Consider the following 16,428-nt stretch of genomic DNA (forward strand, 5'->3'; position numbering starts at 1 on the left):
CATCACATCAATGCTTAAAACACATCGAGTGGGTAAAATGTTATAGTTAATTTGGCGAATGTACGTAACTTATCCAATCTACACAAATCCTCACGATTGAACTGCACCAAGCGTCGAGCTCCTTGATCAGGGCCGAGGCAAGGCGAGCAACCATCGCCACGCCGTAAATGGGTTTGACTTACAGAATATGGCACGCATTCAACAGCAACGTAATACACTGTCATGTGTTACCGATGAACTAATGGAAGCGCAGCAGCATCTGGTTCACTTTTTTAACTAAGTGGGTGGCTCTGAAAAGAGCCGTTGAGGTGGAGTGAATCGAGCGTCGTCCGATCGGATTCACTTCTTTGGCGCAGTCTTCTTGGGCTTGGCCGCGGCCTTCTTGGGCTTGGCCACCTTGGGTTTGGCGGCCTTGGCCTTGACGGTCTTGGGCTTAGCGACCTTGGGCTTCGCAGCCTTGGGCTTGGCTGGGCTCTTCGCCGCCTTCTTGGGCTTAACAGCCAACTTCACCTTTTTGGGGCTCTTGGCCGCCTTGGCAGCCGCGGGCTTCTTTGCTTTCTTGGGAGACTTCTTGGGCGCGGTCTTCTTGGCTGCCGCGGGCTTCTTCACCTTCTTGGCTGCCGCGGGCTTTTTAGCTGCGGGCTTTGCCGTTGACGACTTGGGCTTCGCCTTTGCGGCAGCCTTTTCCTTGTTGAGTTTGAAAGAGCCAGACGCGCCGCTGCCCTTCACTTGCGCCACGGCGTCGTTGGCCACGAGCTTCTTGATGGCCAACTTCACGCGGGCATTGTTCTTCTCCACGTCGTATCCTCCGGCAGCAAGCGACTTTTTGAGCGCAGGAAGAGACACGCCGTTCCTCTCCTTGCTGCTGGCCAGAGCCTTGAGGATGAGCTCGGACACGCTGGGGCCGACCTTCTTGGCCTTTGGAGCGGCGCGCTTCTTCTTGGGGCTTTTAGGCGCTGAAGTAGCCGCAGCTGGTGGTTGAGCAGGAGCAGTTTCCGCCATCTCAAGACGTCGCTTTTATCGCCTCGCCTCTTTGAAATCGAAATCAGCGCTCTCACGAATTCAAATCGAGCGTTCTCCAGGCCCGAGGTTATTATAGAAGCGGCGTACTGAATGCGGACGTCGCTGAGATCATCCAGAACTCAGCTCTGGTGAGGGAGTTGCCACCTTACTCACTGTGTTTATCACGCCTGCCTTTGGGCTCGATTACTCCCGTAACGTTCATACTTACATGCATCTAGTTGATACATTATCACGAAGATCACTTCTTTAATGTACGTTACTTATGCAATATACGACAATGCTCATGATATAAATTATAATTCAAAACAAGTGAACAACCAACATTTGGGAGACATTGTTCGGTCAGGGCATGCTATGACGATTGTCGGTTTTCAAAAGTGTTACTGATGAACACTATTTAAAACGCACTCGAATTTTTTGCAAGACAAGATGCTTCAACAGACTACTCATATTTAATTCCAACGAAATATTTTCTATTTAAGTTTTGCCTCGCGCGCTCGCGATTCCTCCTCTCGCGCTATGGTGAGGACTGCGCGCCATGTCAACAGTCCCTTGTCACCGAACTTTTAACTGGACGTTTTAATCGAACTTTGAAATGAATAAATATATGGATTTTCAGATGGACAACAAACTGAAGAAAATTACTCAAAATTAACCGACATTAAATAGAAATTTTAACATTTTACGTGGCAAGAGGTGAGTAGCTCACGCACTGCAGAAGGGTCGCGCGCCTTGAACAAGATCGAGGCACGGTGCACAATCATCACCACTCAAATTCAACTCATGTGACTCTGCAGTCGAATGTTTAAAGAAAATATATAATCTTACGTTTAATGCACCGACAGAGTTGATATTCTAGGAGCGCAGGATGGTTCATCCGATGGGTTGTTTTTACTGCAATAAGTAACACGTATTTACTGCACTAAGTAACACGAATGAGTAATCATTGGAAAGATGTTATTAACCATGTAAAAAATATTTAACTACACATATTTGTACCATCTTATTTGACAAGTAATATTATACTTTACCGAGTGTTGACATCCCCAGCGTTTACCAGTACTTTTTTGCTTACTATCAGCTAACACCGGCCACAACCCTGAGCTGATGTGCTCATTTGATCCCTTTTCTGACCGCTCAAAAAGAGCGAGTTTTATTCTTTAAAAAACACGATTCTTTCTTCCAATAGGCATCCCAATTTATTCTAAACCATGTTCCATGATTGATGCAATGTTGGAATGCTGCTCAAATACCGTTCCTAAATTAGACATAAAGGGTATCTGGAATGAGCAGAGCATTCGTTTAATTGCGAGCAATTTGGGACGAGGGCAACTCGACGACGGTGTCCTTATTAAACAGGACCCTGCGGGGTGGGCTGGTAGGAACGAATAACCAAATAATATAAACATAATGTATTATTACACTTGTTAAGCCAGGAAAGCCCCACTGAGTCAAAAGGTTTTTGTAGGGTCCTGCCAAGTGTTTGCAGTAGGGGGCGATGTTGCTACACCTAATCGGACGATACGAAGGGAGAGATTGAGGCCTAGTTCTAGGCTTTAGGCCTAGCTGTATGCTTTAGGGCGCTGTGAGTTAATTTTTAATTTAAATGATTTAATGATTCATGTAAAAGCTTTAAATTTAAATGTTTCTATTTAAAAACATGAGGGAATGTAACATTGTTAAACATAACTCCCTTTCACACACGCGGGGGTACGACACGAATGGAGAGTTTCAGGCCTAGTTCTAGGCTTTAGGCCTAGCTGTAGGCTTTAGGGCGCTGTGAGTTTTTTTTAAATTTCAAAGTTTTAATTAAAAGCTATCTCAGGGAATTATTAGGGCGCTGTTAGTTGTTTTATTTAATTTCAAAGTTTTAATTAAAAGCTATCTCAGGGAATTATTAGGGAATGTTACACGTGTTTAGCCAGGAAAGCCTCATTAATTTAAATGTTTTAATTAAAAGCTGAGGGAATTATAAGGGAATGTTACACTTGTTTAGCCAGGATAGCGTCACTGAGTCAAGGTTTTCGTAGGGTCATGCCAAATGTTTGCAGTAGGGGGCGATGTTGACGGACGGACACATTAATCTATTGGTGGTCTGGTCCACTTCGTTCCTACCAGTATAACAAAACTCCTGTGTACGACTGTCCGAGCTCTTTGCAAGTAAGTGGGTGGCTCTGAAAAGAGCCGTTGTTGTGGTGGTAGAGGCGGCGGCGCGTTCACTTCTTTGCCTGAGAGGTCTTCTTGGGCAGCAGCACGGCCTGGATGTTGGGCAGCACACCGCCCTGGGCGATAGTCACGCCGCCCATGAGCTTGTTGAGCTCCTCGTCGTTTCGCACGGCGAGCTGCAGGTGTCGGGGGATGATCCTCGTCTTCTTGTTGTCGCGGGCGGCATTGCCAGCCAGCTCGAGGATCTCGGCAGAAAGGTACTCGAGCACGGCGGCCAGGTAGACGGGTGCTCCAGCGCCGACCCGCTGGGCGTAATTGCCCTTGCGGAGCAGCCTGTGAACGCGACCCACGGGGAACTGCAGGCCGGCGCGGGAAGAGCGGGACTTTGCCTTGGCGCGAGACTTGCCACCGGTCTTGCCGCGTCCAGACATTGTTAAGCGACCTAGGATGCAAAAAGCACTGGAGACAAAGCACGAACGATTTGTGACGTTAACACGCACCACCGGAGCGGCTTTTATAGCGGAGACGAGGATCGTAGAGCGCGCCGCTGCTGATTGGCTCCTCTCGGTCGAGTCCCGCCCTCTCCTTGAGCCACCAATGAAAAGCCGGGACGCGAGGATTCGATGTTGACTTTAATTATTTGTATCCATATATATTTTAATGCGGGCACGCATCTTATGAATGAAACAATGCGATACACGTACTTAATAGGTTCAAGTTTTAAGCATGATAGAGTTAATTAATGGGCACGTGCTGGCAAGTCAAACTTATAAGCGGATTCCGCAAATATCAATGTATTATTGATTATAATAATCATTTTGAGGGACCGCATTGGTTATAAGAAATCATTGTGATAGCCTTGAGCTCGTGATTGATCGCCCACGTGCCTATACGGTGTATATATATTTTCCTTTAACCGCCTGTTCGGGCAATGCCTAAAAATATATGTGCGTGAATAATTCAGTCTCTTAGTTTGCAAAATGTGAACTTCTTATCAGCTCGGGCTTGAAACAACATAAACCAATATCTTTGGGTTTAATAGTTAATATATTTCACCAAAATAACCCTTTTGTTGAACATTATGTAAGCATGGTTTCACAACGCTTATATACGACACCAACGTGTGATGTTGAAAAATATGAGCGGCGGGGTATAGAAAATGAACTTCATTGTCGCTTACGCCTGACGACTCGTGAGAGCCGTGACCAGCAAACGAAGGTTTCCGGCACCCGAACTTTGAAGAACACACATGGAAGCGTTTTCATGAGTAAGTGGTGGCTCTGAAAAGAGCCTTTGTGTTGTGCTTTGAGGGCCGAGCTGGGCGTTCAAGCGCGCTCGCCACGAATGCGGCGGGCGAGCTGAATGTCCTTGGGCATGATGGTGACGCGCTTGGCGTGGATGGCGCACAGGTTGGTGTCCTCGAAGAGCGCGACAAGGTACGCTTCGCTGGCCTCCTGCAGAGCCATGACAGCGGAGCTCTGGAAGCGCAGGTCGGTCTTGAAGTCCTGCGCGATCTCCCTGACGAGGCGCTGGAAGGGCAGTTTGCGGATGAGCAGCTCGGTGGACTTCTGGTAGCGGCGGATCTCGCGCAGAGCGACGGTGCCGGGCCTGTAGCGGTGAGGCTTCTTGACGCCGCCCGTGGCCGGAGCGCTCTTTCGGGCCGCCTTGGTGGCGAGTTGCTTGCGGGGGGCCTTGCCGCCCGTGGACTTGCGAGCCGTCTGCTTGGTGCGAGCCATGGCTTGGTGAGGGCAAAGATTCTCACAGGCGGGGAGAAGGCGGCTTATGTAGCCCAGAGCGCGCGCTCACTGGTCAGCGGAGTCGTGACGTGCGAAGAAGGGGAGCGTGCTGATTGGTTGGCAGCGTGCAATGATCTCGAGTCGTCAACTCTTCTTAATCAACAAAATGTTCACAGTTTGGATCATTTCAGAATGCCGCATCACGATGCAGTAGTACCGTTTGAGCGCCGTCGATGTCTTTAACGGATGTTCTTTTCTCAAGCAAACACCTTTCCGAAAACAACTTTACAGTGCTCTGCATGATCTAAATAAAGTGTGAAGAAACTGCACTTCATTGGAAACAGTAATACGTAAAAATGTCGGAAAGAGGTGATCACAGGAATAGATATATATTCTCTTGGCATTGAGATGATGATCAATTATACTGCACGAGTCATCCATGCTAGGCGCTTACTTTTACATATATGTACACGTGCAAAATGTTAGTTCCTGCCCGAAAATACAACCACGAATTAAATATATTGCATTGCAAGGTTTTGGCGCCAAATATCCAATGTAATATCTGAATGGGCTGCAGATGAAATCAATGGACAATCAAGTCCAAGAAATGCCTGCTGGTGAATATGATGTGCCATGAATATTGTTATCGCTTTTATTCACGTGGAAACATGTTAAAATGCGTTCGATCTCTCCACTTCACTCAATGAGCGAACAATGTCCCCGCGTGAACCGGGGCTTTGTTGGAAGTTTCGTTTTGTACTCCTGCTAGGACTGGTACAAGCAGGTTCGGAGAGGTGGGTGGCTCTGAAAAGAGCCTTTGTAATTAATGGTGGAGTCGAGGCTTCACTTGGAGCTTGTGTACTTGGTGACGGCCTTGGTGCCCTCCGACACGGCGTGCTTGGCCAGCTCGCCGGGGAGCAGCAGTCGCACTGCGGTCTGGATCTCCCGAGAAGTGATGGTGGAGCGCTTGTTGTAGTGCGCCAGGCGGGACGCCTCGGAAGCGATGCGCTCGAAGATGTCGTTGACGAACGAGTTCATGATGCTCATTGCCTTGGACGAGATGCCGGTATCGGGGTGCACCTGCTTCATCACCTTGTAGATGTAAATGGCGTAGCTCTCCTTCCTGCGGTGGCGTCGCTTCTTGCCATCCTTGCGCGTAGCCTTGGTCACAGCCTTCTTGGAGCCCTTCTTGGGAGCAGGAACCTTGGCCGGCCCAGCGCTCTTTGATGCGGGAGGATCGGGCATGTCGACGCGTTGTAGGCAGCTTCAGGTCAGAACAGACGGGAAGCGAATGTGGATGTCGGTCGGGCGATGAGCTCCTTTTATAGGAGGCGAGATGCAAATCAGAGGATCGTAGTGCGCGGCGCTGCTGAGTGGCTCTTTTAGTACCATCCCTCTCCATCTGCCTCCAATGAGAAACGCGGACGCGATGCTCACTTTAATATCGTTTTTACTGCAAAAAGGACTTGTGAATATAACACAATGTAATGTCCAAACATGTATATTAGTGAATTGCAGCCATGGCCATTGCCTTTGTTTTAAAAAGGATGACTGGAAAACCCAATACAGTATATTGTGTTTTGAGCGTGGGTTTTTTTGTTTCTTACGAGGGATTGTTTCACCACTCGTCTAATACGGCGCACGGGCGTTTTATGAACGCAATTTGGAAAAATACAAGCGCTCGGTGGAGAAAAATAACTTCGCTGTTGTGCTGTACAGGTGGAGATTAGCATTCCGGCACGCTACGTCAATTAGGACGAGTGTGCTGTAAGATTGTGGCGCCAAATGCTCCACGTAATATCGGAATCGGCTGCAGCTGGAAATAATTAACGCAAAAATACCAGAAATGGGTACTGTATTAACGCGTTCAAGAATTACGCCTTGTTAAATGTGACGTGTCGTGAATATCATGATTTCTTTCATTCATGTGGAAGCAGATGAAGATTCGCCAACTCAACAAGCAAACGTCCACCACGCTCACGAGGAATTGGCGCGCAACAACCCAGGACATGTGCTCCATTTAGAAAGTGTTTGCAAACACTGGCGCAAGCAGTTTCGAAGAGGTGGGTGGCTCTGAAAAGAGCCTTTGGGTTGGCTTAGTGTGCGAGAGATGGGCGCTCAGCCTCCGAAGCCGTAGAGAGTGCGGCCCTGGCGCTTGAGGGTGTGGTGCCACAGCGACGGGGCCGCTCGGCCGAGCCAGGGAGCCGCCCGGCTTCCACCTGTGGTGCCACAGCGACGGGGCCGCTCGGCCGAGCCAGGGAGCCGCCCGGCTTCCACCGCCGCACTGCCCCCCATCACCTCCCCCACATAAACACGCACCCGCACCCACGTAGGGCCTCGTGGTCGGGTCACCTACCCTGAGTTTTCACCCGAGGGCCCCCTAGGGGGGTTACCCCACGGTTTCTCAGGGCCAGGGAATTGGACAGGACCCTTCCCAGGCCAAGTAACACTGCGGCGCCGTGGGCGGATTTGAGATCGCACGACCACGGCGAGCTCAGAGAGCCCCGCAGTTAGAAACGCATACAAACACAAACACGGGTCAGCAAGGCAGATAGCTGGGATCAGGACCCGGGACGACTGATTGGTCGAAAGTTCAAAGGCCGGCGGGATCGCAAAAGAGCGGGAAATCCTAGGCTCAGGATTGGTCGAGAGACCAAGGCGGTCGGGACGGGGGCGCCTAGCCTTTGATGTGAATAGTTTAAAAGAAAACGCAGGGGCAGTAGGGGACTCTCTTCTTCTGGAGTTTGGACACGGGGTCAGCGACGAAGGAGTCATCGGGCGAGCCGCTAGATTGTCTGCAGGACGATCTGAGCGCCGCAAGGTCACCAAGGACTACAGACGGTATCGTGTTGCGCGCCTTACAACACCTCAGAGCGGAGGGTAGGATCCGTAGGAGAGGGTTAGTTCGGGGTAAGGACGAGTAGGAAAGCGGTTTAGCAGAGAGCGCAGCATAGAATAGGGCTACACGGCACCAGAGTGTGGGTTAGAAGCGCCTTGCTGTCCCGCACACACACACGGGTGGCTCGGTTGGTTAGCAAGGGCTAATAAAATCTCGAGCGTAGTAACAAAACCGTGTTGTTGGGTGTTTTTGGAACGTGGTATTAGCGTGCACTGCATTCGCGAGTGTGTGGTCGTTGTACGCATAAAGGCCGTGGTCTCTGTACGATTGTGCGGGTACGGAGGTGTGTGCGTTAACGCCCGGGGAGAGCACTTTTGGTGTGTTGGCGTGACTACGCAGCCGTGTGAGAGGAGAATCGTCCTTGTACGATATTTGTGTTGACGTGCACGCGCGAGTGGGGGAGGGGACGAGTCGTCGTGTCGGCGTGTGCCCCGCTTGCGTGCGCTCGTTACTTGCGTAAGCTCTCGGCGTGCGTAATCGGCGTGCCCAAGGTGCGCGATCGTAACGTGGGCGGCCAGCGCGGCGCAGAGCGGCGCAGGAGTGGGTATCGCGTGTGGAGCTGTATGCGTGTGTGCGCGCACGTTCACGACGTGTGTAACACAGGTGCGCGATCCTAACGTGAGTGGTCAGGGTTGGGTGAGTGCCGTGCAGAGCTGTGTGTGGGTGTGCGCGTGCGTGGTTATCCATGCCTGCTACGCGGACCCGCGGTGGAGGGGAATCCTCGGGTGACGGCTCCCACACCCTGGGTGAGGAGCCTAGCGGCGGTTCGCTTAGCAGCGGGGGGGCGATTGATGATGTTAGTCCGGCCGTTAGTATTATCGAGGGAGGGATCTCGGGGGCTAGCGACCCCCACACACCGCCGCACTGCCCCCCATCACCCCCCCCCCACATAAACACGCACCCGCACCCACGTAGGGCCTCGTGGTCGGGTCACCTACCCTGAGTTTTCACCCGAGGGCCCCCTAGGGGGGTTACCCCACGGTTTCTCAGGGCCAGGGAATTGGACAGGACCCTTCCCAGGCCAAGTAACACTGCGGCGCCGTGGGCGGATTTGAGATCGCACGACCACGGCGAGTGTGGTGCCACAGCGACGGGGCCGCTCGGCCGAGCCAGGGAGCCGCCCGGCTTCCACCGCCGCACTGCCCCCCATCACCTCCCCCACATAAACACGCACCCGCACCCACGTAGGGCCTCGTGGTCGGGTCACCTACCCTGAGTTTTCACCCGAGGTCCCCCTAGGGGGGTTACCCCACGGTTTCTCAGGGCCAGGGAATTGGACAGGACCCTTCCCAGGCCAAGTAACACTGCGGCGCCGTGGGCGGATTTGAGATCGCACGACCACGGCGAGCTCAGAGAGCCCCGCAGTTAGAAACGCATACAAACACAAACACGGGTCAGCAAGGCAGATAGCTGGGATCAGGACCCGGGACGACTGATTGGTCGAAAGTTCAAAGGCCGGCGGGATCGCAAAAGAGCGGGAAATCCTAGGCTCAGGATTGGTCGAGAGACCAAGGCGGTCGGGACGGGGGCGCCTAGCCTTTGATGTGAATAGTTTAAAAGAAAACGCAGGGGCAGTAGGGAACTCTCTTCTTCTGGAGTTTGGACACGGGGTCAGCGACGAAGGAGTCATCGGGCGAGCCGCTAGATTGTCTGCAGGACGATCTGAGCGCCGCAAGGTCACCAAGGACTACAGACGGTATCGTGTTGCGCGCCTTACAACACCTCAGAGCGGAGGGTAGGATCCGTAGGAGAGGGTTAGTTCGGGGTAAGGACGAGTAGGAAAGCGGTTTAGCAGAGAGCGCAGCATAGAATAGGGCTACACGGCACCAGAGTGTGGGTTAGAAGCGCCTTGCTGTCCCGCACACACACACGGGTGGCTCGGTTGGTTAGCAAGGGCTAATAAAATCTCGAGCGTAGTAACAAAACCGTGTTGTTGGGTGTTTTTGGAACGTGGTATTAGCGTGCACTGCATTCGCGAGTGTGTGGTCGTATGCATAAAGGCCGTGGTCTCTGTACGATTGTGCGGGTACGGGGGTGTGTGCGTTAACGCCCGGGGAGAGCACTTTTGTGTGTCGGCGTGTGCCCCGCTTGCGTGTGCTCGTTACTTGCGTAAAGTGCGGCGCGGTGGTGGACCCCTGACCCCCGACCCCACGGCTCGAGCGCGTAATCGGCTGCGCATTGTTGTACGGTTTGTCTCGCGCGCACGGCGGCGGCGGCTTGAGTCGTTGTGTCGGCGTGTGCCCCGCTTGCGTGAGCTCGTTACTTGCGTAAGTTCACGACGTGTGTAACACAGGTGCGCGATCCTAACGTGAGTGGTCAGTGTTGGGTGAGTGCCGTGCAGAGCTGTGTGTGGGTGTGCGCGTACGTGGTTAACTATGCCTGCTACGCGGACCCGCGGTGGAGGGGAATCCTCGGGTGACGGCTCCCACACCATGGGTGAGGAGCTTAGCGGCGGTTCGCTTAGCAGCGGGGGGGCGATTGATGATGTTAGTCCGGCCGTTAGTATTATCGAGGGAGGGATCTCGGGGGCTAGCGACCCCCACAAATTGGTGTCAGAAGCGGTACGGACCCCCGCGTTACCTCACGCTAAAATAAGACTAATATTTACCGGCAGGGGGGCCCCTTCGTGGAAGGCATTCGCCCGCAATCTCTTAGGGGCTAAGGAAATTAATGGATGGACGGACGTGCAGGCAGTACGTCAACTTAATATGAATCTTGATGGGCGGGCAGCCGATTTTGTAGAAGCGTTACCCGCGAGCGCACAGACACAGCTAGAGGAGCTGATGCGCCGACTCGATCAGCGTTTTGGCACGCGTGACGAGGAGGAAGCAAAATCGGCCTTAGAGGCGCGCCGTCGCCAACCTGGCGAAGATCTCCGTGATTACGCCGAGGATGTGCGCGAGTTAACAAAGATCGCACGCCCGGGGTACGCAACGGAGGTTATTGAGGAACTGGCTGCCGAGAAAATCCAGCGGTACCTGTCTCGCACGGCGTGGTGGCAGCCAGACCTGAGCTGCCCACGTCTTCCCTTTAACATCCTTGTCGAGCGCGCACGTAAGTGTGAAAGAATTCACAGCGAACGCGCGCAGCTCCGGGGGCTGGGACGAGAGCGCGCCATTGCGAGCCTGCTCTCGGAAGACGAGGAGGAGGAACAGGAGCTCGCGAGGACGGTAAGGGGCCGGGAAAGAGAGCCTCCAGTGTCCCGCGAGACAACCCCGGGATGGGTTGCCGGTATACAAACGGGTATAAAGGATGTCTCCGGCCAGGTAACCCAGATAGACAACAAGGTAAACCAAGTAGGTGAGGAAACGAATAAAAATATGGCCAAACTGCAATCCTCCGTTGAGACCATCCGATCCGAAATGGGGGACCTACGCGCCACGGTGGGAGGGTTATCTGGGAGGGTAGCCCGACTAGAGGCGGAGGGTGGACAGCGGCGTAATGGGGGGGGAGGGAGTGGGCAGGGGGCCCACTACGGAGCCGCCCCCCCTCCCCGGGCATGTTATATGTGCGATCGCCGAGGGCATCTAGTGAGAGACTGTCCTGAAATCACCCGAGCTAGGCAGGCGCGGGTTAAACTCCAACGCCTCCTAGTGAGCGGACCAACTAGGGGTGCAATCGACGCGGTCCCGATACAAATAGACGGTAATGGTAATAATGGCGAGCGAGTGATCTCCACACAGGTTCCAACAACAACGCCCACGGAAACGGTGACTCCTGGCGACTGGCTACGGGAGCTGGTGGCGGGGATCACGGGGGCCACGTCGCTGGTGGAAGGGGAGGTACACGGAGTGCGTACCCGAATTCTGCTGGACACGGGGGCGGTGGCCTCGCTCGTGAGCGCAGCGCACTGCAGCGCGATCGGGGTCGACATGCGTCACCTGCAGGCACCGGACCGCGCGCTGCACACGGCGAGCGGAGCCGGAATGGGGCTGCTGGGGAGAGCCACCCTAGAGGTCCGCATAGGAAACCAGGTGTGCACACAGGAATTCTACGTTTCGAGTGTGTTGTGCCACGAGTGCATTGCAGGAACGGACCTCCTGGAAAAGTTGGGACTTAACGTACAGCCCCGGCAACGATGCGCTACGGTGGAGGGCAGCGGGGAGCGGATTCCGTTCCTAGGACAGGAGCCGAATCGCCCACGCTTCACACCCGTGGCCGCTACGCTGGTGTCGGCCGTCACCATCGGGCCTCTCGCCGAGATGCTGGTGCCAGTGGCAACCCTCTCCACCGACCCAACCCACCGACCATCGGGCGAGGTAATGCTGACTCCTCACCCGAAGTTGGCATCGCGGTACGGGGTGGTAGGGTCAGCCACACTGGTAAACGCAGATGGGGGCCGGCTGTTTATACGTGTGTTTAACCCACACAGTACCCCGGCAATGATACGACGACGCACCCCGGTAGCCACCGTACACCCCCTGCACGCTCGCCACTCGAACGACTCGGTGTTCGCACTCTGGGCGGAGGACCCTGGCCGCCCCGAGGACAGCCAGGATCTGGCCTGGCGGGTCGGCCCGACCCCCCGAGCCGAGATTGTTCCCCTGCAGGATGCGTTACATGTGCCTTGGGCAGCCTTACCTAAGGGGGAGGCCGATCAGCTGCGCGGGTTATTGCGGGAGTACGCCGACGTGTTCAGTGAGCACGATTCGGACGTGGGCCGGACCGACCTGGTCAAGCACCAAATTGACACAGGTGCAGCCCGACCCATCAAACTCCCCGCATACCGAGTGGGCGCGCCTGAACGGACCCAGATCAAAGAGGCAGTCACGGATATGCTACGCGATAACATAATCCAGCCCTCCGCGAGCCCTTGGTCTGCCCCGGTGGTACTGGTAACGAAAAAGGACGGATCGACTCGGTTCTGCGTTGATTACCGAAAATTGAACGCAGTCACCCTCGGCGACGCTTTTCCCATCCCACGCATCGACGACACCTTCGACAGTCTCGCAGGAGCGCGGTATTTTTCCACCCTCGATCTGGCGTCCGGTTACTGGCAGGTGGAGATGACGGAGGAGGATCGGCCAAAAACAGCATTCACCACCCCGATGGGCCTGTTTGAGTTTCGAGTGTTGCCGTTCGGACTCACTAACGCGCCCGCGACGTTCCAGCGGTTGATGGAGTTGGTGATGCGGGGCTTGCAGTGGGAACAGTGCCTGATTTACCTGGACGACGTAATAGTGTTCAGTAGGTCGCTGTCCGAACACTGGTCCAGGCTGCGGGAAGTATTCCAGCGACTGCGAGCAGCCCATCTCAAGCTCAAGCCACGTAAGTGTTACATTGCGCAACGCGAGGTGGGGTACCTCGGACACCGAGTCAGCGAGGCAGGGGTGAGCACCGATCCCGAGAAGGTGCGTGCCGTAGTGGATTGGCCGCGGCCGAGGAACCTGACGGAGATCAGGTCATTCTTGGGACTCGCCACTTATTACCGTCGATTTGTAAAGGGATTCAGTGAGATTGCACGCCCCCTCACCCAACTCACCTCCCCTAAGAACCCCTATCAGTGGTCGGAGGCCTGCCAGACGGCTTTCACCACACTCAAAGACCACCTCACCCACACCCCCACCTTGGCTTTCCCAGATTTCACCACCGATTTTATTTTGGACACTGACGCCTGCAGCAGTGGGCTGGGCGCGGTGCTGTCGCAAGTGCAGGGTGGGACGGAGCGGGTCATCGCATACGCCAGTCGGACCCTGAGCGGGGCCGAACTGAACTATTGTGTAACCCGTCAGGAACTGTATGCTGTAATTTTCGCGTGTAAACAGTTCCGACCGTACTTGTACGGCAGGAAATGTCGTGTGCGCACCGATCATTATGCACTGCAGTTCCTCCTTACATTCAAGGAACCGCGGGGGCAGATGGCTCGATGGCTGGCGCAGCTGCAGGAGTACAACCTGCAGATCGAGTACCGAGCGGGGCGAACACACGCGAACGCGGACGCCTTGTCAAGACGGCCCGCGGTGCGCGCTGAGACGAGGGAGGGAGACGCCTGCCCGTGCTTCACGGGGGGACGCTGCCGCCAGGCAGCAGAACCCAAGGAGCGCGCGGAAACTAAACTCCCCCCCCCGAGAGAGAGTGCAGTGTGCGCCGCAGGAACCCCTGCAGAAGGAGCCCGGGGACAGACGGATCATCCCACCCCAACCGGGCGGATCCAAGAGGATGTCGGCTGCGCCTTCCCGGGCTTGGACGACGAGCAGCTGCGACAAACCCAGCAGCGGGATCCGGATCTGGCGGCGGTGGAGGCGGCACTGCGAGAGAGGAAGGATGCACTACCAGGGCCCTGGAGCGGTTTGTATGCCCGGTTGTGTGTAGAAAACGGGGTGGTGAGGGAACTGGCCGACGCTGGGCAGCCGGGGTGCATCTGCGTTCCCGCCCATGTGCGGCCCCAACTACTACGACTGGTACACGACCACCCGCTCGGGGGCCATGATGGGGAACGGCGCACCCGGGAGACTCTGCGTCGCCAGTATCTCTGGCCTAAATTAGCGCAAGATGTGGCCGCCTGGGTGCAGGGCTGCCGGGCCTGTCAGCAGTGTGGGCAAAAGCCGGCGAGGTACCAGGTACCCCTGAGGCCGTTCCGAGTCAGTCGGACGAATCAGTTGGTCGGAATCGACCTGCAGGGGCCCTTTCCACGATCCCACCGGGGCAACCGATATATTCTTGTAGCGGTGGAGTACTTCACCCGCTACCCCGTGGCGGTGGCTATCCCGGATAAAACAGCCCTCGTAGTGGCCCGGGCCTTCGTGGAAAACTACGTACTTAAGTGCGGGATCCCCGAACGAGTCATTACCGACCAGGGTAGTGAATTCGAGGCCGAACTATTCCAGGCGCTGTGCCGAGAGTTCGGGATCCAGAAGGACCGAACCACGGCATATCACCCCCAGGCGAACGGGATGGTAGAGAGGATGAACCAGACTCTGGCCGGGAAGCTTAAACGCATGGCGGCCGCGAATCAACAGGACTGGGACGAACACCTCCCCTATGCCCTGTTCGCCTACACCACCGCCGTTCACACATCTACAGGACAGACCCCGTTCCTAATGATGTTTGGTCGCGAGTCTCGCCTGCCCGCAGATCTGCTATTCGGTGTCCCTCCGCCGCAACGGGAGGAAGGGAGCCACCCCATGGAGCACTTGCTGGAGACCCTGCGAGAGGCCAGGGGCCGAGCCTACCCGCACGGAGAGGCCGCGCACCAGCGGCAAGAGCAGGGCGCCCGACCCCGTATGGAGCCCCCCTTCTACACTGCGGGCTCCGAGGTGTGGCTGTACACTCCCCGCGTGGGTGCCGGACAGGTGGGGAAGCTGACCACCTACTGGCGAGGACCCTGGATTGTGAGACGGCAGATCTCACCATGGACGGTGCTGATTCAGGGAGGAGAGAGGGGCCGGGAGATGGTGGTCAACATCCGCCGACTGAAGCCGTGGCGAGCAGCCCCCGAGGGGGGGAGCCCCGCCGTCCAAGTACCCCGAAACCCCGGGGTCCCCCCACCCCCCGTGCCCGGGGGCCTCGCGCAGTATATGGGCCCCACGGAGCCCCGGGCTCCGAGGGGCCCCGGGCGGGGCCGGGGGCGACGAGGACGGCGACCCTTAAACCCCACCGCCTCTGAGTTTGTCCCCCAGCCCGCAGGTGCCGGAGACCGAGGGGAGCCGTTGGAATGGAGGAGGAGACCACCGCCGGAGCCCCAGGAGACGGAGCCGCCACCCCCGAGGCCAGCCACAAGGGCCGGGCGAATCCCGCGGACCCCGCGGCGATACCTCGTGGGGGCAACCCAGGCGAGGTGCTCCAGTCAACCCGGGACGGGGACTGGCACCCCGGGGGGCTATGTGGTGCCACAGCGACGGGGCCGCTCGGCCGAGCCAGGGAGCCGCCCGGCTTCCACCGCCGCACTGCCCCCCATCACCTCCCCCACATAAACACGCACCCGCACCCACGTAGGGCCTCGTGGTCGGGTCACCTACCCTGAGTTTTCACCCGAGGGCCCCCTAGGGGGGTTACCCCACGGTTTCTCAGGGCCAGGGAATTGGACAGGACCCTTCCCAGGCCAAGTAACACTGCGGCGCCGTGGGCGGATTTGAGATCGCACGACCACGGCGAGCTCAGAGAGCCCCGCAGTTAGAAACGCATACAAACACAAACACGGGTCAGCAAGGCAGATAGCTGGGATCAGGACCCGGGACGACTGATTGGTCGAAAGTTCAAAGGCCGGCGGGATCACAAAAGAGCGGGAAATCCTAGGCTCAGGATTGGTCGAGAGACCAAGGCGGTCGGGACGGGGGCGCCTAGCCTTTGATGTGAATAGTTTAAAAGAAAACGCAGGGGCAGTAGGGAACTCTCTTCTTCTGGAGTTTGGACACGGGGTCAGCGACGAAGGAGTCATCGGGCGAGCCGCTAGATTGTCTGCAGGACGATCTGAGCGCCGCAAGGTCACCAAGGACTACAGACGGTATCGTGTTGCGCGCCTTACAACACCTCAGAGCGGAGGGTAGGATCCGTAGGAGAGGGTTAGTTCGGGGTAAGGACGAGTAGGAAAGCGGTTTAGCAGAGAGCGCAGCATAGAATAGGGCTACACGGCACCAGAGTGTGGGTTAGAAGCGCCTTGCTGTC

At 56.0% G+C, this 16,428-nt stretch overlaps 4 protein-coding genes across 4 annotated transcripts; all 4 read right to left on the reverse strand.

Moving 5' to 3' along the window:
* Positions 1-339: 339 nt before the first annotated feature.
* Positions 340-1,002, reverse strand: LOC144948112 (histone H1-like). The gene has a single exon (XM_078877541.1). The coding sequence runs from the start codon at positions 1,000-1,002 to the stop codon at positions 340-342; it is 663 nt and encodes a 220-aa protein (XP_078733667.1).
* A 2,237-nt stretch (positions 1,003-3,239) lies between these two features.
* LOC144948220 (histone H2A) lies at positions 3,240-3,677 on the reverse strand. Its single transcript, XM_078877646.1, has one exon. The coding sequence runs from the start codon at positions 3,618-3,620 to the stop codon at positions 3,240-3,242; it is 381 nt and encodes a 126-aa protein (XP_078733772.1). The 5' UTR covers positions 3,621-3,677.
* Positions 3,678-4,514: 837 nt separating this feature from the next.
* Positions 4,515-4,925, reverse strand: LOC144948114 (histone H3). The gene has a single exon (XM_078877542.1). The coding sequence runs from the start codon at positions 4,923-4,925 to the stop codon at positions 4,515-4,517; it is 411 nt and encodes a 136-aa protein (XP_078733668.1).
* Positions 4,926-5,768: 843 nt separating this feature from the next.
* On the reverse strand, positions 5,769-6,170 carry LOC144948115 (histone H2B type 3-B). The gene has a single exon (XM_078877543.1). The coding sequence runs from the start codon at positions 6,168-6,170 to the stop codon at positions 5,769-5,771; it is 402 nt and encodes a 133-aa protein (XP_078733669.1).
* Between the last annotated feature and the right edge of the window lie 10,258 nt (positions 6,171-16,428).

Source organism: Lampetra fluviatilis, chromosome 48 (assembly GCF_964198595.1).
Source record: "Lampetra fluviatilis chromosome 48, kcLamFluv1.1, whole genome shotgun sequence".
In the NCBI taxonomy this organism is placed as follows: domain Eukaryota; kingdom Metazoa; phylum Chordata; class Hyperoartia; order Petromyzontiformes; family Petromyzontidae; genus Lampetra; species Lampetra fluviatilis.